The 26004-nt window shown below is 49.7% G+C and overlaps 1 protein-coding gene across 5 annotated transcripts in view; it reads left to right on the top strand.

Annotated features, from left to right (window-relative positions):
* The window catches only part of GGNBP2 (gametogenetin binding protein 2), a 668014-nt gene that overhangs the window by 551398 nt on the left and 90612 nt on the right, over positions 1–26004 (top strand). For all 5 annotated transcript variants that reach the window (XM_078679788.1, XM_078679790.1, XM_078679791.1 and 2 more), the window contains 2 exons: positions 12690–12815; positions 12899–13056. In XM_078679788.1, coding sequence (XP_078535914.1) covers positions 12690–12815; positions 12899–13056 — 284 coding nt within the window. The remainder of the gene's footprint in view (positions 1–12689; positions 12816–12898; positions 13057–26004) is intronic.

Genomic DNA, 26004 nt, shown 5'->3' with positions numbered 1-26004 from the left:
GAGGAAAGGTTGCTTCACATCAACCTTCTGGAATTGAGGGCGATACGTCTAGCGCTCAAGGCCTTCCTCCCTTCCCTTCGCGGTCTGTCAGTGCAAGTCCTGACGGACAACACCACCGCGATGTGGTATATCAACAAGCAGGGAGGAGTGGGGTCGCAGTGTCTCTGCAGAGAGGCTCTGCGTCTCTGGTCCTGGGTTCAGGACCACCAGATTTGTCTGATGGCAAGTCATCTGGCCGGAGTTCTAAACGTGCGAGCGGACAGTCTCAGTCGGCAGTTCTCAGCTGACCACGAGTGGAGGCTTCACCCAGAGGTGGTTCGTCACGTCTTTCGGACGTGGGGGACTCCTCAGGTGGACCTGTTCGCCACTCGCGAGAATGCTCACTGCGTGTCATTCTGCAGCCTCCAGTTTCCGATGCAGGGAGCCTTGGGGGACGCGTTTCAGTTGAGTTGGGGCTCACAACTCCTTTACGCGTTTCCTCCCATACCCTTGATTCCTCGGGTTCTGAGGAAGATTCGCCAAGACCGGGCCCAAGTTATTTTGATAGCCCCGCATTAGCCAAGAAGGGTGTGGTATACAGACCTTCTCCACCTCTTCTCTCGCCCGCCGCTCCGTCTCCCGTTCATGGCAGATCTCCTCTCTCAGATGGAGGGGCAGGTTCTACACCCCCCACCTCCAGACATTACACCTTCATGCCTGGAGATTGAACGGGGCAACCTGAACTCTTTTTCTCTCCCACACGTTGTGGTGGATGTCATATTATCAGCTAGGCGTGACTCCACTAAGTCCATTTATTCTTACAGATGGGCTAAATTTTTCTCTTGGTGTGGGGAGAAGTCTGTTGACCCTTTGAAAGCCTATTTATCTGATATACTACAGTTTGCTCTCTTTGGCGCAGCAAGATTTTGCTGTTGCTACGGTGAAGGGCTACCTTTCGGCATTGTCGGCATTTCTCGGTTTGCTGGACCAGCCGTCTCTTTTCAAATCTCCTGTAGTTCTGAGATTTTTGAAGGGACTCACAAATAAGTTACCTCCTTCTCCTTTTATTGTTCGTCAGTGGGATTTAAATCTTGTGTTAACCTACTTGATGGGTTCTCCCTTCGAACCCTTCCACAAGTGTCCCATGAGACTTTTGTCTTTTAAGGCAGTCTTCCTGGTTGCAATTACCTCGGCAAGGAGTGTAAGTGAGCTTCAAGCTCTTAGTTCCAAGCCCCCGTTCCTGACCATTCATGCTGATCGAATTGTTCTTAGGACCAGGGCTGCTTTTCTCCCTAAGGTGGTGTCTCCCTTCCACCAAGTCAATCTATTACCCTTCCTACCTTTTATCCTCCCCCTCACCCTTCCAAAGAGGAGGAGAGGTTACACCGTCTGGACCCCAAGAGGGCAGTGCGTTTCTATATTGATAGACTATTGTTTGGATGACCAGCTCTTAGTTGAATTTGCTGGCTGCAAGAAAGGAAGAGCGGTTCATAAGAGGACTCTTTCAAGATGGATCATCCTCTGTGTAAGATTTGCTACTCTTTGGCTGGTAAGGATCCTCCAGAGGGTATTAGAGCCCACTCTACTAGAGCTAAGTCTGCAGCATCTGCTCTTTCTAGAGGTGTGCCTGTTGAAGATATTTGTAGAGCGGCGACTTGGGCCTCCCTCCACACTTTCGCAAAGCATTATTGCTTGGACACTGAGGTGAGGAGGGAAGACCACTTTGCGCGCTCTGTCCTCCAAGACTTTCTAGTGTAGGAGAGTGGACACCCTCCTCCGGGAGTGGGGACTGCTGCGGGACTCTATTCACAAGGTGAGGAATCCACTGGCAGATGTATCTATCAGAAGAACAAGTTACTTACCTTCGGTAAAGCTTTTTCTGGTAGATACAGTATCTTCTGTTCGTCTGGCAGTAGCAGATTCGTTGTTCTCTACCCTGTCCCTCTATGGGGCCTGGTCTGCCATGAGAAGGCTCCTCTCCACCAACAAAACGTGCAACTTGGGATCCAGAGTGGACTTTGTCCCTGATGGCCCCCAACAGATAATCGAACCGGTCCATGGGGGGCTGCCCCTCCATCTGGCCCAGTTGTTCCCTCCTGACCCCTGCGAGGTCCTCCTTACCCAGACACGGGCTCCCCTTCATGCAGCGCTGTTTGACCATGGTGACAGGGCAGGGCTCCCACGTTCGGGACAGCAGAGCAAGGTGTCCCAACCACACTCCTAGTATGGGGCTCCCAGGGAGCAACATAGCTGAAACAAACGCCATTCACCGAAAGTTCTCGACTTGTCCTTCAGCCCAAGTCAAGCCAAGCTCCTGCCCCATTAGAAGGTAAATTGTCTGTTGGCAGTGAAAGATAGCTGCCAATGATATGTAGGCGGACCCCACAAGCTAGCAGTTTCAAGTCTGGTTCCAGCACACCATCGCACGCCCCCTCTCAGAAGCTCCCACTCTTGTCCAAAGAGTAGCTTTCTCCCTTGTATCGAACACCCACCTCAGTTGACCTCACAGGGCCCTGGGTGCACCCAGGCCGGTGTCTCCACTCCTCACCTCCTAGTTTAATCTGTCTCATGGAGAGGCGTGCACAACCTTGATCTTTCTCCAAGTGGATCCTGAAGCAGCCTCCCTATGTCGCTGCTACGTCCAAGGCAGTGTAGGCTGTCCTCCAGTCCTGCTTGGCACAGCGCAGACCCTTCCATGTAGAGCCCCCGCTCAGGGGAGGGGGGTGTGGCTGAGTGGCAAAGCCTCTCGAACCGGGCCGCTCCTTGTAGTTGTGGCTCCCCTCTGATCGGAGAGACGTCACAATCTGCGGCACTCCAGGCCCCGTCTCAGAGGGAAAGCAAGGCCTCGCCACGTCCGCGGGGCCAGATCCATTTATCAATCTGGGGTTGAACTCCACTGCTAGTCCTGGATGTGGAGCGCCCTCTTCCAGGAGAGAATATGGGGCCTCCGATGGATCAGCATACTGTATGGCGGGTGAAGTCTTAGAGCAGGGACAGGAGTGCACCCAGTTTAGCTGCGGAATTTAGCCCCTCACATTCAGACTCAAGAACTAGATCTCTTCCATAGCAGTCTATGTGCGAGTCGAAGCCAAGTTATGGCTGTGAATGTGATTACTAGACTCTGGTATCCAGTATTCCAAGTAGCTACTCCCTCCCTTCTGTATATGTATGTATGTATAAATTGTTTTGTAACGCGCACTGTTACTTGGGAGTATCCTGGCGCGATGGGAAGGAGCAAAAGGAAAACATACAAGGATCAGCTTATGTCACACTTCTAAACAGATGAGTTTTTAAATTTTTCTTGAACTGGGCTACACATTGGCTGGAGCGCAGATGAAAGGGAAGGGCGTTCCATGCTCGAGCCGCTACTACTGGAATGGATTGGCCACCTAACCTGGTTCGTTTGAACCGGGGAAGTGTCATTTTAAACAATGAAGATGACCTAAGTACTCTTGTAGGGGCATAGAGGGAAAATCTCTTCCTCAGATAGACCGGACCTTGGTCGTGAGTGGCTCTAAATGAGAGTACTAGAGCTTTAAAGAGAATGCGTTGTGGTACTGGGAGCCAGTGGAGGTTAGACATATGCGACCGAACGCTCTTCCATCTCGGAACATTAAAAAGGAGGCGAACAGCGGCATTCTGAATCACTGACAGACGCTTAACCAAGTAAGCAGGAATGCCGCAGAACAAAGCTTAATAAGCCCCCAGCTTAATAAGAAGAGACGACATATGCCTGACACCCAACTTGGCCATTCTAGGGCCAACAGGCCAATTGTCCAGTCTGCAATGCACTGTTTGTAATCGTTCACTCCAGCTATATCCCCCCTGCTCTGAAGCAGAAAATGCATTTTACTCCAGAGATTAAGTTCCTAGACTTTTATTAGCATGGGCAATTCTAGAATGACCCTTTTCACTGAATATCTGAAAGAAACACGTTAGTTATAGATTTCTTACCTTAGAATCACCCCTAGGCATCAAACTGGATCCGGACAGTTTTTTCGTCCACAGTACTTCTGCGCATCGGAAGTTGGTGTCGGTCGGCTCCGCGTCAGTCGTCGGAGACTTGGTTGGGGGGGGGATGACATTGCGGCAGCTACGTAGACGCCACCCTTGCACGCTGACGTTGGTTCTTTCTTTTTCCACGCCAGCCAGCTCAGATCCTGAAAGAGCGTTACCTCAGTCAATGTTTGACTAACTTTTTCTCGACTTCTTGTTTGGAGTCTCCGACTCTGAAAGGGTGCAAGAGGGATGCCCGGCTTCAAGGCCTGGGGTTCCTGTAACTGACTGTCAGTTGCTCCGCACGCAAACACACCGTCGAACTCTGGGAACTGCTCGACACATCCTCCCCAGACTTCGCCTTACTAACAGACCTAGATGAACAACTCCTCGGCACTCGACATCGCCATACTCATCCCGGATGGCTACAAGATCACCCGCAGAGACTGCACCAACGGAGCAGGAGGGGGAACCACCATCATCCACAAGTCCACCCTCAAGGTCTCCACCAACCCTGACGACACCCTCAGCACTGCCGAACACCTGCATTTCCAGATCCACACCGACCCCAACATCACCCTCAGAGGAACACTGATCTACAGGCTCCCAGGTCCCCAGCCTCAGTGACTCTATCGCCGACTTCATCTGCACGCGTGCCCTCGCCGCCACGGACTACATCCTCCTCGGAGACCTGAATTTCCACCTCGAGAATAACGACAACATGAACTCCACCACCCTGATCGACAACCTCGCCAACCTCGGACTCGGGCAGCTGGTCACATCGCCCACCCACTCCGCAGGCCACACGCTTGACCCCATCTTCACCGCTAGCTCCCACGTCTCCTTCAGCCACACCACCGAACTCCACTGGACTCGCTGCATCCACTTCACCTTCCAGGAACCCACCACCGCACCCAACAGATCGCCCGCCGCAGCTGGAGCAAAATCATGAAGACCAGCTAAACACCGCCCTCACCCAAAGCCCACCCACAGACCCCACCGACCCTGACACCTCCGCCAGCAACTTCAGGCGTTGGATCGACGACTGCACGAACACCGTCGCCCCAATCAAGAAACCCTCCAACAGACACACCAACAAGAATGCCAGTTGGTTTTCCACAGACCTCCAAACAAACCTGCCGAAAACTTGAGAAGAAATGGCACCACAGACACCGTAGAACCACGCAGCCCACAAGAACGCCATGCGCCAACACCATCAGATCTGTCAAAAAGTACCCAACAGCAAAGAACTCTTCAACATAATGAAGGAACTCTCCAACACCAACAACATCCCACCATCGCAAGACCTGTGCAACTCCCTCGCCTCCTTCTTCCATTGCAAGATCGCAGACATCCACGACCGATTCGACAACCAAATCACCATGACAGCCAATGACACCTCAGACTCCACGGCCACCACCCACAGCAACCCTCTGCTCACCAGGACGAACATCAACGACACCATCAAAATCATGAACACCATCAACTCCGGCTTCCCGTCGGACCGGTGCCCATACCACATCTTCAACAAGGCCAGCACTGCCATCGCATTCCATCTGCGCAAGCCCATCCACATCTTCATCGAGACCGCAACCTTCCCGGAGAGCTGGAAGCATGCCGAGATCAACGCCTTGCTCAAGAAACCCAAGGCAAACCCGAGGGACCTCAAGAACTTCTGGTCCATCTCCCTGCTCCCGTTCCCGACAAAGGTCATCGTAAAAACCGTCAAAAAACAGCAGACCCGCTACCTCGAAGAGAACATCATCCTGGACCCATCCTAGTCTGGGTGCCGCAGCAACTAGAGCACCAAAACGGCCCTCATCGCCGCCACCGATGACATTAGGGCCCTGTTGGACAACGACGAGACCGCGGCCCTCATCCTCCTGGACCTATCAGCCGCCTTCGACACGGTCTGCCACCGCACCATACGCACACGCCTCCACGGCGCAGGAATCCGAGACAAAGCACTGGACTGGACCACTTCCTTTCTCTCCGGCAGAACCCAGAGGTTTCACCTCCCCCTTTCCGATCCAAAGCCTCCAAAATCATCTGCGGCGCACCCCAAGGATCAACCCTCAGCCCGACTTTGTTCAACATCTACATGGCCAGCTTGCCCACGTCGCCAGACTACACAGCCTCTACATCATCTCTTATGCCGACGACACACAGCTGATCCTCTCCCTCACCAAGGACCCACTCACCGCCAAAACCAACCTCCACGAAGAAATGAAAGCTGTTGCCGAATAGATGAAGAACAGCCGTCTGAAGCTGAACTCGGACAAGACGGAGCTCCTCATCGGCTCCACCCCCTCATCCTGGGATGGCTCATGATGGCTGACCGCCCTGGGAGCAGCACCGACCACGCACGCAACCTGGGGTTCATCCTCGACTCAACCCTCTCCACGACCAAGCAAGTCCACGCCATCTCATCCTCCTGCTTTAACACCCACCACATGCTCTGCAAGATCTACAGGTGGATCTCCACCGACACAAAAAGAACAGTCATCCAGGCCCTCGTCAGCAGCAGGCTGCACTACGGAAACGCCCTCTACGCGGGAGCCCCAGCCAAACTGCTGAAATGACTGCAACGCATACAGAACGCCTCTGCTCGCCTGATCCTCGACATCCCTCGACACAACAACATCACACCCCACTTGAGAGACCTACACTGGCTGCCCATTAACAAGAGGATCACTTCAAGCTCCTCCCCACGCACACAAGGCACTCCATGACACCGGCCCAGCATACCTCAACAGACGACTCCCCTTCTACACCCCGAACCGCCTGCTCTGCCGACCGTGCCCTTGCTACCATGCCTCGCATCTGAAGAACAACCTCCGGCGGCAGATCGCTCTCCTACCTCGCGGCCAAGACCTGGAACTCCCTCCCCACCCTCCTACAGCAGACCCAAGACCTTCTAACCTTCAGGAGGCTACTCATGACCTGGCTATTCGAGCAGTAGCAGCATAGCTCCTTGATACCCTTACGGATGAGTAGTGCACTCTACAAATTTCCTGATTGATTGATGTTGGTGACGGATCCGCTCCGCGTGTGCCTCTTGTGCCTGGAGCACGACCACGAGCCGAAGTTGTGCTCCGACTGACTGTCGATGGCGCCGAAGGCTTTGCGGGGGTAGTCCTGAAAGCTGCTTGAACACCGGCATTCGGCTCCGTGACGTTCGAGGCCCCGGTCGAGAGGGAGGTTATGGGACCGGTCGCGGAGCCACCATAATTCCAGTTTGAAATCATCGAAGTCTTCGCACTCTGGGCGACTCCCACCCAGCTTCGTACGTTCTACGAGGCGATGCATGCCATCTTTGGGGGCCTACGTCTTCGCTGCCGGCGGCCCTAGGTCTTCGCTGCCGGCGGCCCTGGCGCCACAGGCCCCCCCTTGGATCCAGTCCTGGATCCAGAGCGGTGCCAATTGACCCTGTTATGCCTCCACCGGCGCCGCTTCCGACTGCACTACTACCACGTCAGATGCCGGTCGGCCCCCCGGCCGTCGTCTACCCCGGCCTCCATCAGGATGTGGACACTGAGCCGGACTGGCGTCGTCCGATGCCGGGTCCGGCGCCGGGAGGGGTTTTGATGCCCCTGTTCACTCCTGGGGTCCCTTTTCAACCACAATGGCACCCAGAGGATGAGGAGGACTGGGAGGGGTCAGGTGACACTTTGACTGACCAGTTGGACACTGAGCTGGACTGGAGAGAGGAACTGGGGAATGCCAATGGTTTGGACACCTCCCCTGACCTTGGCATGTTGTCTTCTCCTACCGTGGGCACGGAGGAGGGAGCGTCATACGCAGTAGTGTTACGGAGGGTGGCCGAGGCCCTCAACCTCGAGCTTCCTACGGTGGCGATCAGGACTAACTTCCTGACTGACGTGCTTCAACCGTCTCCGAGCTCTTCGGAGCCCCTGCTGCCGTTTAATGAGGCCATCACAGATGTCCTTTTGAGCACGTGGTCCAGGCCCAACACGGGTGTCTCCCTTGGACAGGATGATTACCCGATTTTCCTCTCCCAACATCCCACCCCGAAGAGCTTGGTAGTTCAAGCTTCCACTTCCAAGAGCGCCTTCCCTACCGCTGCACTGGAAAGGGAATCCAAGAAGCTGGACCACCTTGGCAAGAAAATATTCCACCAGCTTAGTACTGCGGTCCGTAAATACTGCATGTCTCTTGGGCTGTTATTCGCACCCAGTATGGGATATGGTGGCACAAGTGCTGCCTCAGTGTCTGGAGGAGGCCCGGACAGTGCTCTTCCAGGCTGTTGCCGCCAGAGGGATGCAGCAAAGTTTACGATACGTTGTGGGCTGGACACCGCCGACTCTATGGGCAGGACCATTTCATTGACCATCGCTTTGTCGCTACGCCTGGATGAGGTCCACTGGCTTTTCAAGGGATGTCCTTGATGGACATGCCCTTTGATGGCTGTCGCCTTTTTGGCGACAAAGCAGATAGCGCCTTAGAGCGCTTCAAGGTCTCCCTAGGTACGACCAATTCCGTGGGCCTTTCCACCAGTCCGCTGCAGTCTGCTTTTCGCCCTTTTCGTGGCTATGGAAGGGGTGCCCCGCTATGTCTCGCCCAGAGCCACAGGCTGCAGCAAGTTACCCAACCTTCGCGTGGCCTGGGACTTGGAAACAACCGGCATGGTTCCAGGGGCCAGCAGGCTGGCCAGTCCACCAACTCCCCTCTGCAGCAACCTCCATACCCTCCTAGTCTGACCTTTCAGGCCCATCAAACACCAGTGGGCAGCAGGATTCGCCATCACCTCCCCCACTGGTGCACCATCACATTAGACAGGTGGGTTTTGCAAATAGTCCGAAGGAGCTACTCCCTCCCCTTTGAGACTACCCCTGCCACCGTGATACCACTGTATGTCAGATCATCATATGGCCCTTCTCCAGCAGGAAGTTACAGCTCTCTTGGCCGAGGGAGCCATCAAGCGCGTTCCTGTCCCAGAAGTAGGTCGTGGATATTACTCCCACTACTTTCTGGCCCCCAAGAAAGACAAGGGCCTGTGTCCTATCTTGGACCTCAGGGATGTCAAACGCTTTCTCCGGAAGGAGAAGTTCAAGATGTTGACGCTTATTCAGGTCTTGTCTGCCCTCGACCCGGAAGACTGGATGGTAGCGTTGGACTTGCAGGACGCTTATTTTCACATCCCCGTCCTGCCGGCCCACCGTTGTTACCTGGTAGGACACATGTGCTTTCAGTTTACCATGCTCCCCTTTGGCCTTACCAGCACCCCTCGGGTGTTCACGAAAGTGATGGCGGTGGTCGCAGCTCATCTGCGCAGATCAGGGGTTTCAGTATTCCCCTATCTCGACGACTGGCTGTTGAAGGTGGGCTCGCCCCAGGCAGTCGTCGCCGACCTCTAGACTACGGTCGACCTCCTGCATTCACTGGGGTTCTCCATCAATGTGCTGAAGCCGCACCTGATTCCCTCTCAGAAGCTCCTCTTCATCGGAGTGGTTCTGGACACGACGCCATTTTGGGTCCATCCTCCCGAACAGCGAGTACGGGATATGCGGGCTATGATTTCGTTCTTTCAGCCTCTATCCCGGGTTTCGGTCAGAATGACCCTTAGGCTGCTGGGTCTCATGGCCTCCTGCATCCTGCTGATCGATCATGCCAGGTAGCATATGTGGGCTCTGCAGTGGGACCTGAAGTTCCAGTGGGCGCAGCATATGGGGAATCTGTCTGATTGCGTCCAGATCTTGGAGGGCACTGCACAACAACTGCAGTGGTGGCTCACGAATCAGGATTGGGTCAATGGCAGATCGCTCTCCCTTTCCCAACCAGACGACACTGTGGCGACGAATGCATCTCTCCTGGGATGGGGCGGCCACATGGGGGAGGAGAGATCAGAGGCCTTTGGTGTCTGGTGGAGTTCGTGCTTCACATCAACCTTCTGGAGCTCCGGGTGATTCGTCTTGCACTGAAAGCATTCCTTTCCTCTGTCCGGGGAAGAGTAGTGCAGGCTTGCACGGACAACACTACCGCCATGTGTTACTGCTACAAAGAGGGCAGGGGAGGGTCGTGGACCCTATGTCAGGAGGCACTCCGCCTCTGGACATGGCTGGAACAGCAGTGCATATTCCTGGTGGTTCAACACCTGGCTGGGTCTCTGAACGCCAGGGCGGACAAACTCAGCCGCAGGTGCATGATGGATCACGAATGGCGTCTTCACTCTGACGCGCAATATCAGCAGTTCTGCATGTTGAAATTTTCAAGGCAGCACTCACTCAACGACTATTTTCGACGCAAGTGGAGTAGCGGTCTATTGTACGCCTTTCCGCCTATACCACTTCTGCCCAGAGTGCTGAAGATCAGGTGCGACCGGGCCCAAGTCATTCTTGTGGCTCCGGATTGGGCACAAAGAGTCTGGTATCCTGAGCTGCTCAACATGGCCATCGATCCTCCGATCAGACTGCCTGTTCGGGAGGATCTTCTGTCGCAGCAGCAGGGGATGGTACTTCACTCGAACCTGTAAGTCTCCACCTCCTTGCATGGAGATTGATCGGCAGCAGTTGGCGTTTTTCGACCTGCCTCCTGAAGTCTGTGACGTAATCTTACAAGGCAGGCGCCCCTCCACTAAGACGGTATACGCCTGCCGGTGGAACAAATTTGTGGAATGGTGTACAGCAAAGGCTGTGGCACCCATTTCTGCGCCTCTTTCCAAAGTACTTGTCACGGGGCGGGACTCCGGGGTGTTGTCCCCGAGGATGATCCCGATGCGGGCATGGACTGGTGGTCGGCTGTTTCCCCCCTTACTCCCCTTTCTGTTTCTGTACAGCAGTCTACCACATAGCCAGAAGCGCAGTCCGTGAGTGACGCTCCCGCCCAGTGGAGAACTTGGGATGAGGAACAATCATCCGGCGGCCCCTTTAAGTTTGACAGCGAGGAGACCGTGGCCCTGCCCCCTTGGTTCAACACGGAAACAAAAGGCGACGCATCCAGGAAGTGGACGAACGGCGTTTCCCGAGGTGAAGGCGTGGAGTTCGAGACTGGAGAAGACGGAGAAGAAAGTCGGAAGAGCCCAGCAGCTGACGACAAGCCAGGAGGCCACCGGGACTGTGACTCGCCCCGCCACGTTCCCACGGGAGGAGCGTGGCTCACAAAGGTACGGGGCAAAGTGGCGGGCTGGGTCTCTCGAAGTGGTGGTCCGAATGTGTGACCTGACAGTGTATATAGTATCCTGTATCCAGAACCCCACCCTACCTCACGAGCACTTACAGCACTGAAGCGGGTGTGTGAATACTGCACTACAAGCACTAGGTGTCCTTCACTCCCCTGGCCCTGATATCCTGGGACGAACAACGGAGTAATACCTATCTTTCTTGTTGTTTTTGTTTCATACCTGGGATTGGCTCCCCTGCTCCAAGAAAGAGACTACGACCTCCCCGTGAACCAGAGAGCTAACGGACTGGCGGGCTTCCACAGCCGACGGGATCGAAACACCCTGGACCCTCCGGTGTTCCCCAGGGGTGTCAAAACAGATCCGGACGAATTTTCCCAGCTGCGTGTATCTAGCAGAAGGCGCAAAGCATACTTAAAAATAAAGCCTTCATTGAAATCCTTATTTCCGGTGTCTGACTCGGTACCTTCCGCCCCTCCACCTACCGTACCCGTAACAGTACTCTTGTTCCTTCTCTCTATAGCCCAGCAGGGCTCTGCTCTGGGCACTATCAAGGGCTATCTTTCCGCCATCTCTGCCTTCCTTCGCCTGCCATATCAGCCTTCTCTTTTCAAGTCCCCGGTAGTTAACCGCTCTTAAAAGGCTTAACACATCTTTTTCCTCCAATACCCTTCGTTATGCCTCAGTGGGACTTGAATCCTATGCTATCTTATTGAATGTGCGCTCCCTTTGAGCCACTTCATAACTGTTCCTTATGTCTCTTGACCCCTAAGGCTGCTTTCCTGGTAGCCATCACTTCTGCTACAAGGGTGAGTGAGCTCCAGGCTCTTTCTTCAAAGCCTCCTTTCCTGTCTGTTCATCCGGACAAGGTGGTTCTCCGGACCCGTCCATCTTTCCTTCCTGAGGTGGTCACTGCCTTCCACATCGGGCAGACCATTACTTTGCCCACCTTCTTTCTGCATCCTTCATAGTCGGAAGAGATTCTCCACCGTCAGGACCCAAAACATGCTCTCTGCTTCTATCTGGATCGCACAAAACAGTTCCGGGTGGATGATCAACTTTTTGTAGGCTACGTGGATGCAAAGATGGGTCAAGCCATACAAAAACACACCATTTCTCAATGGGTCGAGTTGTGTATAAAGGTTTGTTATTCTCCGGCTAAAAAAGAGCCTCCATTCTTACACAAAATGCAGCTTGTGTGATGATGAAAAAATTCTCTCTGAATCTAAAAATTGATTCTACGTGGTTCCAGATCACAAACAAGCCTGCTGTAGCAGAAAAGTGGTACTTAAAATGATTGGCCATTTAGTTAAAACCAGACTATGAAGACCTTTAGCATTACCAGGGAAGATAATTCCTTTTTTAGTTACAGAGTTGATGGCTGTGTCCTTGCCTATTCAGTTGCCTAACCTGTGCAAAACGTTATAGGTTCAAACACTGGAAAACTATAGGTAAGTCATTAACATTGTCTTCCACTGGGTGACCAATGCAAAGTAAAATCAGTATAATTTGTGTAACTTGAAATGATGTACATTTGTTACTATCACTAATCTGGTTTTTTTATGCTTTCATTTAGGTTTTTCACCCCTTTGCAATGGTAGTGATTGTGGCTATTCATCTAGCATGGAGGGCAGTGAGACAGGATCTCGGGAAGGCTCAGATGTAGCATGCACTGAAGGAATTTGCAATCATGATGAAACAGGTAATCTGAAATTAGGCAATTAGGCATTGCAGTTCTGTGCCATGCTGTGGTCACCTACTGATTTGAAAAGTTTTTTATTGTAGGTGAAGATTCATGTGTTCACCACTGTGTTGATAAAGACGATGATGATGGCGACAGTTGTTTGGAATGCTGGGCCAATTCAGCAGAGGAAACTAACCTGAAAGGCAAAAATAAAAAGAAGAAAAAGAAAAGCAAACTTTTCAAGTGTGAGATAGAGCACGTAAGAACAAATTCATTATGTTCTAAGTTACTATACCTTCTCATTATAGAATGGTGTCATTGGAAACAAAGTCTCTTCTGTGCAGCTAAAATCGTTATCGTCCAATCATTAGTTGTTTACTGTTAGATTTGGACAAAAATGTGATGGATGAAATGCTTGAATTAGTGTGATGGCCTTGTGTTGAGAAGCTCCCTTTGTTGACTTGAATGCAGCTTGGACTATATTCATAGATTTGTAGTGCATGCAGGTTCAACATATAAGGCTTCTTATTTCATTTTTACAATTCCAGTGTGTAATATAGCATTGATAGTAAAATTATCACTTAATGAAATCATTGCTTGTTTTCTCTTGCTGTGCATTTTAATGTTGCTCATCTTTCCAAGGGAATATTCAAATGATCGTGTTGTCGTAGGAGAAAAGTTTTTTTTTTTTTTTACCCTGCCAAATTGTCCAGTAATTAGAATTCAAACATACGGGCGATTTGATTTAATCCCTTAAAGCTCTTTTTAAGTGTCACAATTTTATGTTTTGAAATAAGGCAATTTATATATTTTTGTAGCAGAAGATTTGTATTGTACCATGCTTAGAGACCAAAGAGAAAGTAAATGTTAAAGCAGGAAGGACTGATGGGGATTGATCCCATAGGACACTCACAATGTTAGATTTAACAATCTTATAGCCAGTATTTTTGTTTTTAATTTCTGGTGATCAAGCTGAGAGAAAGCTCATGCTGCTCATGTTGCATTAGTTGTAAATGGGAGAAGAGCGAATATACGGGAAGGTGTGAGGTATGTGAACAGATCAGGAAATAAGTTGCAAATACTGTGGGCAATGACTATGGACAGTGAGCATTTTCAACCAGACTTGGGTCTTTTGCTTTATGGGGTCAGAGGAGAGAGTTCCATTTTAAGGCAACACTGAAATACGAGCCCTGAGTGATTTTGTAGATGGTTGTTACGTTAGACATAAGTAGGTGGTTATGTGGTGGTTGGTGTTCTGAATTTGCAAACTTTTGCTTGGAAAGGTTATATTTCTGATGTCGATTTTTCAAGGGTAATGACACATCTTGTTCGACTGATTGGTTAGTAGTAAAGGCTTTTTCTGATTTTCTTTCAAAATGGCGTGTCTATTGTTGTTGATAAGCTTATAATTCTACCAGATTTTCTTTTCTGATTAGTTTGATTTAGTGTATTGGTGAAGTTTTTTCACTTCGTCTTGACTGGTGTTTTCCATGAAAAAATGGATTGAAACTTTGTTTCATTAAAATATTGCAGCAAGATTTTTTCTTTCATTGTGAGAACGCAACTTGTGCAAAATAAGCCTGTGTTCTGTGATAGTAACAATTCACTATTTGGACATTAACAAACAATACTGTCTAGGCAAAGCATTCACCTAATCAGTACCAGTATAATATGTGATGGCAGCAATCTTCACCTAACAGTTGACTGGTGACCCTCTGCAAAAACTATGTCTCTTTTTGACACCATGTGGCCCTTTTGGAGTAACATTTGACCCCTTTGAGGTAGAATAATTGTTGAACAACTGATATCCGGCACCAAATTGCAGATTATGTGACACTGGTCAATTTGTGCAACATGCCACAAAATATCATTATTCCTGTGGCCCTGTAAAGAAATGTTTGATGCACCCTGTATAGCTATCTCTGGGATGCCTTTTGGAAAAGAGGTGAGTGTAAAGAGGATCTTTTCTGGATTAATTTGCTGTCCATTATTCTGCTATCTACAAGTTGGATCTAGAATACGTTGGTTAGGCCTCCTTTTTTTTCTTCTTCTTTTTCTTGGATGTCAGCGGTTATCATTATGTGCTATGTAATGTACCCCATGCCATCAGAACTGCACCCCGGAACCCACTGTTGCTCTGGAAGCATCAACCAAAGCTCCAAAGGTCCAAGGTCAATGGATCAACAAAGCCAGCAAGAAAAGTTACACTACAAAATACATTTTTGGAGAGAGAAAACGAAGATGACCGACAAGTAAGTGCACCACAGGGGAGGGGGACCACGCGGTCATAAAATGCACCGGCACAAGCCAGAATCCGTCAAGGAAAATGGGAAAAACACTCTTTAGATTCTGTCCCAAGTACCACCATAAGTTTGCCCAGAAGGACAACCATCAGGTCTGCAATTTCTGCTTGCCAATAGATCATAGCATTGAAGCATGCAATGCATGCACCAAGTTCCTCCCGAAGATACTGAAGCAGGCACACTACACCAACTTGCAGGCACAGAAGAAGGGGAGCATATCCTTAAGTGAACTCAGGCTGCTGAGTGAAGAGGAGGACAATATGGGCACAGAAGCAGCACAAGCTGAAGAGTCCCAACAACTGGGAGAGAAGTCTTCGACCTGGAGTCACATGTTCCATCGAATAGACATAAGGGAAGGAGAACCATGAGAACGCCCTAAGGTAACAAGCAAAAAACAAAGGGGAGTGGACCAAAAAACGTTGACTCCGAATCCCACGGAACTTGCCTTATTCCAAAAGAATATTCGACTGGACGGAAAGCAAAACACAGAGCTCCAGTGGTCCAGTCACAGGAACACTTAAGGAGGACACTATACTGGAGAAGTGTTAGATGTCAAACGAGCTAGATATGGTGAAGGAACTGGTAAGACGTTAAAGCCCCAGCTCCAAAGATAAGACCGCCAACCTTGATCGACGAAGACACTCAATGCGGAAATAAAGGAGGGACTGATCAAAGCCAAAATGGTGGCAATTCTGCAAAAGAGGGATTTAAAAGCATCCCTTCGGGAATTTTTAATCCTTTTGAAGGCTTAATGTAACTGCAGCAACAAGGTGATGGATGGAATGCTTGACTTGATCTCAGTCACTGGCAATTGCGGGGCTGAATCCCAGTCCATCGTTTTTTGCTCACCATGCCATCTCAGTTTGGAGCAGCCATATGTGAATCAGACTTGACCCTGTTTCCATCGGATCAGTCTAGCCCGAACAGCCAGGCTAGGTATTCCCTGAACCAGAAAATAAGCAACCCAGAAACGTATTCGCCCTTATTAGTGATTCATGAGCCAGATGTAGCTTGATTTCAGTGGCACAATGAGAATGGGACCTGTGTCAGGGCATACCCATTGCACTTGGTGAGGCAACTACAGAAACAACAAGGTGATGGATGAAATGCTTGAATTAATCTCAGCCACTGGCAATCGTTCAGTACTGCATCCCAATACATAATTTTTTCGCACACCATGCCACCTGTTTGCACCCAGCAATATGCAAATCAATCATGACCCTGTTCCAATTGGAACAATACAACCCAAACTACTAGGCCGAGTCCTACCTGAGGTATTTGAGCCCAGAGGCAATGGAGAAGGTCTAACTCGAACCACCGACTACACCAGAGTCGCAAGAGGAAGAACAAGAAATGTTCTTCAGAGACCAAGAGCTCGAGGACCAGGGAATATTTCAGGGCATCAAACTCGTTGACGACCAGGGGCAAGACCTCGACGGAAAAGGGAGTTAACTCCTATCTCTTGAGGTCATCCCCTCCAGACTACTTTGCCATGATTAATTCTGTGGTAGAGAGGGTGGCGGATAGGTATAGAGTATAGCTGTAGGAAGAGAAGACCAAGACATGCTTTCTTCTTGAACCTCTTCTATCCTCGTAACGCGAAAGTAAATTTCCCTCTGCTTTCAGAGAGCTGGCAGGCTGCAACCCCGAGGGTCGAAAAGAAGACTAAACATGATCCAAGGACCCACTATTCATCCAAGTAAATGCAATGGCAGATTGTATCATTGTGGTCACAGCAAGTTAAAGAGCCAACATCCCCACATCTATGGGCCCATCCCAGAGAAAAAGAGCAAGAAAGTGGTGATGGAGAGGCTTATAATAAAGAGAGGTGCGGCAACAGAGTGGAGGACTGCTAACTCCATTGTCTTCCTACATCGATACACCCACTAACATTGGTAAGAAGTGGGAGAACTGATGTAAGCTGTCCCAGAGCAATTCCAAAAGCAGGCAGGGGACCTAGTAGAAAAGACCATCACCAATGTGTGCTTTGTCTGCTCTTGTTGCCACTGACAGTCAGTAGAAAAATGGTCACAGACACAACCTCTAGGAAGCATGCCTGACTACGTGTATCTGGGTTCAAGAGCAAGGTGCAGGCAAGCATAATCAATACCCCCTTCACCTGAGAAAAGCTGTTTGGCTCGTCGGTGGATGACACATGGCAACAGCTTAGAAAGGACCATAACACTGCTAAGGCCATAGGGGCTGTGCAGTTTCAAGGTCACCAGCGGAGAGGGGCAGTCCCCATGAGGAGACCAACTGGAAGAGAAAGTTTCCAGAGTCATCCTATCACCATGCATTGAAATAGCAGCCATCAACACAACAGTGGCAGCCCCAAGCAGCCCACCCCCAGCCCTTTGGGGCAGTGCAAAAGTGAGAGACCAGCTCCTCAACTAGTTACTGCTCTTACCAGCCTCTCCACAAAGTAACACCAGTGGGGGCTGCATAGAGACCTTCATATCATACAAATGGATCTTCAATGTTGTCCAGGATGGTTACTGCATAGAACTTAGAAGCCTGTCACGAGGGGTCAGACCAAAGAAAACTCTCTCGGAAGAGGAGAGGTGATGCAACGTGAGGTGCTGGAACTCCTAGAAAAGGGACAATATAGACTTTCTGATAGATACATCTGCCAGTGGATTACTCACCTTGTGACTATCCCCCTTGCGTCAGCAACATTCGGAAATTCTTTTGTAGCCTCGCGCCGACGTGGACGACGTCATAGAGGCACGGCATCGCATGCGACTCCACTGACGTCACCGACACCATAATAGGCCCACGCCGGCGTGATGACATCAGTTCCCTCATTTCCGCGTCGTCGACGCCAACGGTTTCGGGAATCTCAGTAGCCAACTGGTGACTTTTATATTATTCGCTTTCTGCTTCTTTGTTTCTGGTTTCTTCATAATGTCGACAAAGAAGACCGGCTTAAAGCCCTGCAGGGAGTGCGGGAAAATGATGTCCATCACGGATCCGCACGAGGACTGCATATGGTGTTTGAGCTCTGACTACGATGTGAATGGGTGTTCATCTTGTCGGAAGATGAACCCGAAGGCCTTGAGAGAAAGAGAGTCCAAGCTCCTTATCGCGAAGTTGAAGGCTGGCAAGGGAAAAACTTCGAGGTCTCGCTCTCGACGGGCGAGGTCGAGGTCAAAATCAAGATCCAGATCTCGAGAGGAGTCGTCTTCGAGGTCCGCTTCAGACCATGCTTCGAAGTTGAGAAGGAGACATAAGAAGAAGAGGCATGAGTACCGACGTCGTTCCGGTAAGGAGTCGGGCTAGAGGTCGAGATCACAGAAGAAGGTGCGTTCCAAGATGGTCACGCTGGATGTCTCGGATTATGAAGGTGAGGCCTCGCCTTCGGAGTCGCAGGTACAGTCGCCGATTCCCGAGATGAGGAGGTGGTTCAGGTGGATGTGGATTCTGAGCCTGTCGAAGAGCCGAATCCGAACCCTCCACAAGACCGGCCTGAGGGTTTTCAGCCACCCTTCCCAGCCCCAGGCCAGGACCCATTGGCGTTTTTAAACGCAATGTATGGCGTCTTTACAAGGGCGTGATACCCCTCTGGCGCACCTCCGGGTCCCATGGGTCCTCTGGCCTTCAATTTAGGAGTCCCTCACTCCTATCCTCCGGCTCCATTCATGCCGTTTATGCCGGCTCTGACGCCGCCTTGGCAATACTCGGCTCCGCCGAGGTCGTCGACGCCGTTGTCTCCCGCTCCAGATCGACCTCGTGAGCATCCCACTGGGCCTTCGGATTTGTTACCGACGTCGATCCCGGCTCCGTTTGAGTCGTTGGTGGATTCGGCTGCGAAGCGTGTAAAAGAAGGGAGGCACAACGCCTTTTGGAGGAGCAAAGATAGTTGGAGTCACGTCCTGATATGGAGGAAGGTGAACTGGACGATGATTGTTTTGAGGATCTGGCTGATGCTGGAAGTCTGGATTTTTCTCCTGAGTGGGAGTTACCTTCTGGCTCGGATGCGCCGTCAAAGGACGTCCAGCCTTATCATGTGGTGATGAGGAAGGCAGTGGAGCTTCTCCAATTGACTCTACCGACAGTGGAGTTTAAGTCTAATCTTCTTACTGAAGTAATGCATTCACCTAGCTCTGTGGTAGAACCATTGCTTCTGTTTAATGAAGCCTTAACAGAACCTATTATGGAGGTGCGGAAGAAACCTTTGTCAGCTCCTGCAGTATCCAAAAGTGTGGCTACAAGGTACAGGGTTGCTCCTGAAGTCCCTGCTTTTCTGACGTCTCACCCGTCACCTGAGAGTCTAGTCATACAGGCAGCCTGTTCCAAAAAGAATGTGAGCGCCTTTCCTCAGGTCCCCGGTGACAAAGAGGCGAAGAAACAAGATCAGGTGGCAAAAAAGACCTTCTCCTCTGCAAGTATGGCGTTGAAGTCAACTAATGCCACTTGCCTTATGGGGAGATATGTGCATGCTCTTATGGACACTATGCGTTCTTTAGCTCCTAAGATTCCTGATGACAGCAGGAAGGATTTTGAGGAGGTTTTATCGGATGCACAGGCTGCTGCACGCCAAGTGATACAGAGTGGTCTGGACACTGCAGACTCGGTGGCACGTATCATGGGAACTGCGGTTGCCACTAAGAGATCGGCTTGGCTGAAATCTTTAGACTTTTCGGCAGATGTTCAGGCGGCTTTGCTGGATCTGCCTTTTGAAGGATCTGGCCTCTTTGGCAAGAAGGCTGATACGGCTATGGAGAGGTTTAAAGACAGTAGAGCAACTGCTAAATCTTTAGGACTTCAAGTCAGAGGTTCTTCAGCCAAGAGGTTCACTGGTTTTGGACGCTCTTCCTTTCGCAACTATCGGCAAGGTCAGCAGCAGCAGCAGAACCCCTTATAAAGATCTTATAGGGAAAAGCAAAGAGCTAGGCCTCTAGGTCGTCAAGCCTCTTCCTCCTCTACCTCCTCTAGCCCCCCAGCCTCAGAAAAGCAGCCCTAGATCCGCCATTCAGGATCATGAGGGTCCGTTGGGGGGTCGGCTTACCTACTTTCTACGGGATTGAGAATCGGTTACATCAGATCTTTGGGTTCTCAATCTCGCAGAAAATGGGTATGCCCTTCCCTTTCGGGAATTCCCTCCCAATTACCCTCCTTGCCAAGGTTTTTGCACGGAGGAACATCTGTTACTCATGCAGGACGAGGTGCTGACTTTGTTAAGAAAGGGTGCGATAGAGGTGGTCCCGGAGCAGGAAAGGGGTCAGGGATGCTACTCCCGGTATTTTCTGATACCCAAAAAGGATGGCAGGCTTCGTCCAATCCTGGATCTCAGGATCTTGAATCTCTATCTGAAACAAGAGAAATTCAAGATGCTCACCCTTGCACAGGTTCTTCAAGCGCTGCTGGAAGAAGACTGGATGGTGTCGCTCGACTTGCAGGATGCGTATTTCCATATCCCAATCCTGAAGTCGCACAGGAAGTATCTCCGTTTTACGGTGGCTTCGCAACACTATCAGTTTGCGGTCCTTCCTTTTGGAATTACTACTGCGCCTCGAGTCTTTACCAAGGTGATGGCGGTGGTGGCAGCACATCTCAGAAGGTCGGGGATTCCAGTATTCCCCTATTTGGACAACTGACTGATCAAGGCAGAGTCATCAGAGAAGGTGCTCCAGCATCTGCAGGAGACAACTCAGTTGTTGTACCGGTTGGGTTTCTCGATAAATGTACCCAAGTCTCACCTGGTGCCCTCCCAGCGCAACCTGTTCATAGGTGCTGTACTGGACACAACTGTATGTCATGCATTCCCTCCACCTCAAAGGATTCGCGACAAACAGGAAATGATATCTTTATTTCACAATGGGGCGGTCGTTCCAGTCCTTAAGGTCCTTCGCCTGCTCGGTCTGATGGCTTCCTACATTCTGTTGGTCAACCATGCACGCTGGCACATGAGGGCACTCCAGTGGTGCCTCCGCAGGCAGTGGTATCAACACAACGGAGATCTCGGGGAGTCAGTGAGGATCTCCAGAGAAACTGCAGCGGATCTGTCTTGGTGGAGCGTGGAAGGCAATCTGTCACAAGGAAGGCATTTTCATCTTCCTCCATCGGTTGCCACAGTGATCACGGATGCCTCCACTCTAGGATGGGGTGATCATCTGGGGGATCTGGAGATCAAGGGTCTTTGGTCTCCAGAGGAAAGGTTGCTTCACATCAACCTTCTGGAATTGAGGGCGATACGTCCAGCGCTCAAGGCCTTCCTTCCTCCCTTCCCTTCGCGGTCTGTCAGTGCAAGTCCTGACGGACAACACCACCACGATGTGGTATATCAACAAGCAGGGAGGAGTGGGGTCGCAGTGTCTCTGCAGAGAGGCTCTGTGTCTCTGGTCCTGGGTTCAGGCCCACCAGATTTGTCTGATGGCAAGTCATCTGGCCGGAGTTCTAAACGTGCGAGCGGACAGACTCAGTCGGCAGTTCTCGGCTGACTTTGAGTGGAGGCTTCACCCAGAGGTGGTTCGTCACGTCTTTCGGACGTGGGGGACTCCTCAGGTGGACCTGTTCGCCACTCACGAGAATGCTCACTGCCCGTCATTCTGCAGCCTCCAGTTTCTGATGCAGGGAGCCTTGGGGGACGCGTTTCAGTTGAGTTGGGGCTCACAACTCCTTTACGCGTTTCCTCCCATACCCTTGATTCCTCGGGTTCTGAGGAAGATTCGCCAGGACCGGGCCCAAGTTATTTTGATCGCCCCGGATTGGCCAAGAAGGGTGTGGGATACAGACCTTCTCCACCTCTCCTCTCGCCCGCCTCTCCGTCTCCCGTTCAGAGCAGATCTCCTCTCTCAGATGGAGGGGCAGGTTCTACACCCCCACCTCCAGACATTACACCTTCATGCCTGGAGATTGAACGGGGCAACCTGAACTCTTTTTCTCTCCCACACGATGTGGTGGATGTCATATTATCAGCTAGGCGTGACTCCACTAAGTCCATTTATTCTTACAGATGGGCTAAATGTGTCCCTTGGTGTGGGGAGAAGTCTGTTGACCCTTTGAAAGCCTATTTATCTGATATACTACAGTTTGCTCTTTCTTTGGCGCAGCAAGGTTTTGCTGTTGCTACGGTGAAGGGCTACCTTACGGCATTGTCGGCATTTCTCTGTTTGCCGGACCAGCCGTTTCTTTTCAAATCTCCTGTAGTTCTGAGATTTTTGAAGGGGCTCACAAATAAGTTCCCTCCTTCTCCTTTTATTGTTCCTCAGTGGAATTTAAATCTTGTGTTAACCTACTTGATGGGTTCTCCCTTCGAACCCTTGCACAAGTGTCCCATGAGACTTTTGTCTTTTAAGGCAGTCTTCCTGGTTGCAATCACCTCGGCAAGGAGGGTAAGTGAGCTTCAAGCTCTGAGTTCCAAGCCCCCGTTCCTGACCATTCATGCTGATCGAATGGTTCTTAGGACCAGGGCTGCTTTTCTCCCCAAGATGGTGTCTCCCTTCCACCTAGGTCAATCTATTACCCTTCCTACCTTTTATCCTTCCCCCTCACCCTTCCAAAGAGGAGGAGAGGTTACACCGTCTGGAGCCCAAGAGGGCGGTGAGTTTCTATATTGATAGAACTAAAGACTATCGTTTGGATGACCAGAGTTAGGGTTCACTTGTGTTTTTTCATATCAACAAATCCTATATTCTTTCATAGATCTTCTTGATCATTCACATGAGCACTTACTTTCACTCTTTTCTGTGCACACCAACTGATAGTGAAACCCCATTTGTAAATATTTGTATTTTAGATTTGCCTTTTTCAAAAAATATATTAAATAAGAAAGTCTTTTGGACTTTGGTGAGACGTATTGGTTTTATGTGTGCTTTCCTGTACCTATTGATAATCTGGGCTAATATATCTATCATGTTGTGTTCTATATCGACCATAATGGATTGAATCTATTGGTGACAAAAGAAATCAATTGAAGGATATCATTATCTTGTGCATGTTGAATGAATGTCTAGGACCAACTCTTGACTATAATACTTGATACCCAGGTCCTTTGACTATAATTGGGTTACCCCCTGTTTTATAATAACCAAAGATGTGTTCAGGCAGCAGGGTACTTCAGAGATCGATCTGTTTGCAACTCCAGAAAAAAGAAAATGTCGACCTTTCATTTAGTCATATACAACACTGTTCCCAAGATATGGCCCTGTCGATGCAATAATCAAAGAAATTTGCATGCACTTTATCACCAATTGCTCTCATACCTCTAGTGATAAACCAGTGTAGTCACAAATGACAGTTTTAAAAAAAATATATATATTTTAGTAGGGTTTTCGATTGATTAAGTAGTCATGTAATAACTTGCAAAACAATGCAGTGGTCCACGCCTACTCACTTCCACCACCCCACTCCCCCCAGTTGTATGTTGCAGACACAGTTCCTTTAGGTGCATCTTCCCTCTATTCTCCGTGGTTCCAGGTAACTGTGTGTCTTTTTTGTCCCTTTGCCGTCTCTCCTCCAATCTGTGGTATCTCTACTTCGCCATCATTGTCTCTTTTCAGTTCCTCCATTTCACTTACATATATTTTTTTCACATTTTTTTAGACATCTTTCATCATGGACTACCTTTTCCGGTGCTCTACACAGGCCCATTCTAGCTATCTAGTCTTGTAGGCTCAGACATAGTGTGCTGCCCCACGTTTGTGTAATTTCTTTCTTTTGCTCTAAGGTTGGTCAATAATTGTTTACATGGTGTGTGGTAAATAAATAAATTATTACCGGATCTATTTTTGACTATAATCAATAAACAGGTAGCTCAATAAATAAGAGTCAAGATTCGAGGTAGCTGAAGTTGACAGGCTTTAATCAAGCATAAAGGACAGGAACAGGACAGCCTGCATGGGAATAGGATGGCAGCTGCCGGCGGCAGGATCTGGGAATTGGCTGGCTTTTAATAACAGTGCATTAATATATATACTAAAAACAATTACATTGCATTCAATATAGTAGGCGTAGCAGTAGGCGGAGTTTGTAGCAGTCGCGAAAGATAAGGCATAAAGTGGGTGTAACAAGAGGTGTGTACAGGGCGTATACATAGACATGTGATGCAAACGTAACAGAATATGTCATAAACGGGGCGGAAACATGGAGGGGGCTACCTGAGCAGCTGGGACCTCTAACCTAGTGGTGCGCGCAAGCTGGCAATGACGTGTTACCAGGGAGAACTGGGGGCTATGACTTCTGCACTAGAAGAGGAGACGAAAGTCTGGAGGGTCAGAGCGACATGTACCTAGGCATATCTAGTATCTGGTGTTTATAGTACATGTTGATAGAATCCAAAAGTTATCAGGGTAAAGGCTAACAGACACTAAGACTGGTGCATTCATTATTCTAAATGTATTGCGTGTGCGAGGAATATTCTATGAATATTAATACAGTATTTCTCTTACATGGAGACATAAAGGCTAGACTATGACGGAAACTATTGATGCGATTCAGTAGTTTAGGAATGCAGAGAAGGAGGGCTGGACTGATAACTAGAAACATAACATACTCTTGGCAGACTGGGAGGCAGAGCCAGGCCTAGCCGGGCACTGCGAGGCATGAAAGTAAGCTAAGGGTCAGGGATACAGGTGGGGGCTGTATCGCTCCTCGGAGAGGGTTCAGGAAACAGGAGCTGAAACTGAGTCCGGGCCCTTTTGAGGCCTAGAAACGGGGATAATTCAATGAATTAACGTGCACACTATAAAACGTGGCAACGTAGCTTTACATAGGCCTAATATTCGTTGTATTCACGAGGACTGGAAACTGGCATACTAGAGATGGACACAACTGTAATTGCGTCTTTAATCGATCAGAGAGGAATACATGCATATTGATCATGCACATATAACATAAGATGGGGAACACGTAGGCACACATAACATGGCAAAATTTACTTTTCCACAGGTGTTGTGTATGAGTCCCTTTACATTTACAATATTACCAATGGAGCTTGTGTATCAGTACGTAATCCTGTGACCTCTTCTATTGTTTGACTCCTACCCATATATATTAGGAGTTGAGGGCATTTACATTGTGTGTGGAGGAAACCACAGTTAATAAGCATAAATTTGTCAACCCTAGACCTTTAGGTTCTGTGCAGAAGCACTCCAGTATAGTAAATTCTATGTGGGACTTTCATTTGGATTAAGCGGAAGCTCGCCTTCATGGCCACTTCTCCTGTGAGTTGTAGCTCATCCCTCAAATCGCCCTCATCCAATACCCCTCCCTCTCTTTGCCAATGTGTCCTTAGCTGTCCTAATTCTCCTTTGATGTTCCTCATCAGTGTGTCATACGTGAGTGAGATAGCCTTCATAGCCACAAGTAACCTGCTCTCTAGGTGTAAGTCTTCTTTGGTGGGATCCTTGCTTGTAATGCATGGTGCAATTGTAAGTATTTCAATGTTTGTGTCATTTTAATATATTCGACCCTCAGGTGTTCAAAGGATACAATAACATAAGCATTCCATATGTCATCCATGGAGGAGACCCCTATTCTGTCCCATTTGCTTTTTATACCCGAATAGCCTTGTGATGAGGTTTAGTCTCATGCCCAGCCACAGTTTTTTTCGCTTTCAGTCTCCTGTCCCACCCCATTTCTGTATTCAGCTTATGCCAGATGGCAAGGACTGTTGCGGGTGGGATGTCTGCTTCCACCATCCGCCATAGAATACATGTAGGTAGTCTTTCTTTCCCAGCTAAGCCAAATCCATTCTAAATGCAGGTTTGTCTAGTGGTGCATAAACCCATTCATTTATGGTGCTAACCTGGGCTGCCCTGTAATATTTACAAATGTTATATAGCACTATGCCCCATCATAGACAGATCGTTGGAGGGTGAGCACACTATCATTCGTGGGCCATCCAGCCATAGTAGGCGCATCAATCCATTTCTGATGAGGAAGAAGGCATCCAGGAGCCCTAT

This window comes from Lissotriton helveticus, chromosome 3_1 (genome assembly GCF_964261635.1).
Source record: "Lissotriton helveticus chromosome 3_1, aLisHel1.1, whole genome shotgun sequence".
NCBI lineage: Eukaryota > Metazoa > Chordata > Amphibia > Caudata > Salamandridae > Lissotriton > Lissotriton helveticus.
Note: the sequence above shows the minus strand (reverse complement) of the source record. Positions and strands in the feature narration are given on the sequence as shown.